General features: G+C 36.3%; 1 protein-coding gene across 1 annotated transcript; it reads right to left on the bottom strand.

Moving 5' to 3' along the window:
- Positions 1-788: 788 nt before the first annotated feature.
- On the bottom strand, positions 789-1,811 carry LOC142177048 (uncharacterized). Its single transcript, XM_075245511.1, has 2 exons — positions 1,338-1,811; positions 789-1,250 (listed from the first exon to the last, which is right to left on the bottom strand). The coding sequence occupies exons 1-2, from the start codon at positions 1,809-1,811 to the stop codon at positions 789-791; spliced, it is 936 nt and encodes a 311-aa protein (XP_075101612.1).
- Positions 1,812-2,231: the final 420 nt, after the last annotated feature.

The raw sequence follows: 2,231 nt of genomic DNA, 5'->3' as shown, positions 1-2,231 counted from the left end.
CATACTTGACTTATACTCAGAAAATTGTAGTTAAGTTCGTCAACAAGATAAACCTCAGTAATATCACAATTATTATTAAAAGAACTATTCCGGTACCGACTATTTTTTCTTTTGAGTCATCACCAAACTTGACACTTCCTCCATCTATTTTTGTAACTTCCTTAAACAGGTTTTTGTCATTTGTCATGTGACTAGAACACGCACTATCTAATTACCATTTTCCTTTGCGACTCCTTCTGTGGTGTTCCTGCAAAACATGGTTATCACTTTCTTTTAGGTACCCAAGCTTGCTTGGGTCCTTGTTGGTTAGTATTACTTGACTCAAGATTGTTTTTGGGTTTTCAAATCCATCTTGAGACATTTGATTTATGAAATCAACCAAAGGAATATTTATGTTCACTTTTGTTACAGTAGTGACACGTAACTCCTGATCCTTTTTTGGATCTTTCATTTGTGTTAGTACTAGTGGACTCTGTTCTGGCTGGTCCTTCTCCAGTTGACTTGTAAGTCGCCTGGTTCAACTTGATAGCACTTTGACTGGTGGATTTGCGCATGTCATTGAGTTGTATTTGCAATTCCTCAAACTCTTCTTGAAGTACTTCTTTTTCAATTTCACATACTTCAAGCTTGAGTTTCCAGTCTTTTACTTATTTGTTGAGTCTTTTTAGTTCATTCATCATTTTTTGAGACTCTTTCAAAGTAAGGTCAAGAATATCCTACAATTCATTACATCTTTCACAGTTATAAGATCTTACCTTGCTTGTTTCACCTCGTGCCATGAAATAGTTCTAATTGTCGTCTTTGCATTCATCATCTGAAGTGTCCTCATCTGTACAACACCCCGAGAGTTTGTTCATGTCGTTTTCCAGAATTGTCATGAAGCAAAGATTTGCTATCTCTTCGTGTTCTAAACTGTCTTCATCACTCCAACTTCCAAATGATTCGTTCTTATAAAAACCTCTGGAAACTTTTCTTTTAAGATCAGGACATTCAGCTTGAACATGCCCAAATCTTCCACACTCATAGCATTTTCCATCATTTTTGTCTTCTTCATTATATTGCCTAGTTCGCTTGGGTGGTATCCTGCCTCTTCTTGCATTCCTGTATCTCCTCATTAAACCATCCATATTCCTTGATACCATGGCAATTTCTTCTTGAAAAGCTTCAGGATTGTCATCAATATCATTTTCTGCTTGTTCAGTTGTGGCCTTGAAAGCAATTATTTTTTTCTTTTCTTCCTGACTTGTTTTCTTGAGATGAGTTTTCTCGAAAACTATGAGTTCTCCTCAAAGTTCGTCGTATGATAATTTGTTCAAATCCTGTGATTCAAGTGTAACCACTTTTGTCTGCCAAGTAGTGGGTGGTAGACTTCTAAGAATTTTCCTAACTTGATCACCACTTGAGTGTGGTTTGCCAAAAGCTTTTAGATAGCTAATGATTTTACTAAATTTGGCAAACATCTCTTCAATGGATTCTCCTTCTTTCATTTGGAAGAGTTCGTAGTCATGAACCAACATGTTGATATGGGTTTCTTTCACTTTACTGGTTCCTTCATACGTAACTTCAAGTTTATCCCACATCTTTTTGGTTGTATCGCAACTGGAGATTTTCTCATATTCCTCACCACTTATAGCATTATTAAGTAGATTCCTTACCTTATTATTAATTTGCACAACTGCCATTTTCTCATATGTATATTCATCTATATCTTCAGGATCAGTAGGTGGTTGAGCAGCAACCGACAAAGGGTAGTTCCCCTTTTTGATAACTCTCCAGACGTTGACATCATAAGCCTTTGCATATATTTCCATACGCACTTTTCAGTGAGAGAAATGTTGTCCATTGAAATACGGTGGCCTCACTTGCGATGTTCCTTCTTGGAAGAGTGCTCCGACAATAACCTTATTAGCCATGATCTTTTCTCACAAGCTGTTAAGCAAAAGAAAAATGTGAGCCTTGCTCTAATACCAATTGAAAGTATAAGAGGGGGTGAATTGCTTATTTTTAAAATTAAGTGTTATAAGTTGACTAGTTTTTAATTAGTTGACTAGATGTAATAGCGAGATATCAAAAGGTGCAGAATTAAAATGTAGAAGTAAAGTGCAGGAATTAAAGACACCGGAGTTTTTATACTAATTCAGATTCAATGTGAATCCTAGTCCAGTCCCCTTGGGTTGCAAGGGAGTTCTCTTTTAGTGATTGAGTTTCTTGAGTACAAAGTGAATGGTGTA

This window comes from Nicotiana tabacum, chromosome 3 (genome assembly GCF_000715075.1).
Source record: "Nicotiana tabacum cultivar K326 chromosome 3, ASM71507v2, whole genome shotgun sequence".
NCBI classification, from domain to species: Eukaryota; Viridiplantae; Streptophyta; class Magnoliopsida; order Solanales; family Solanaceae; genus Nicotiana; species Nicotiana tabacum.
This window is presented reverse-complemented; position numbering and strand designations above follow the sequence as displayed.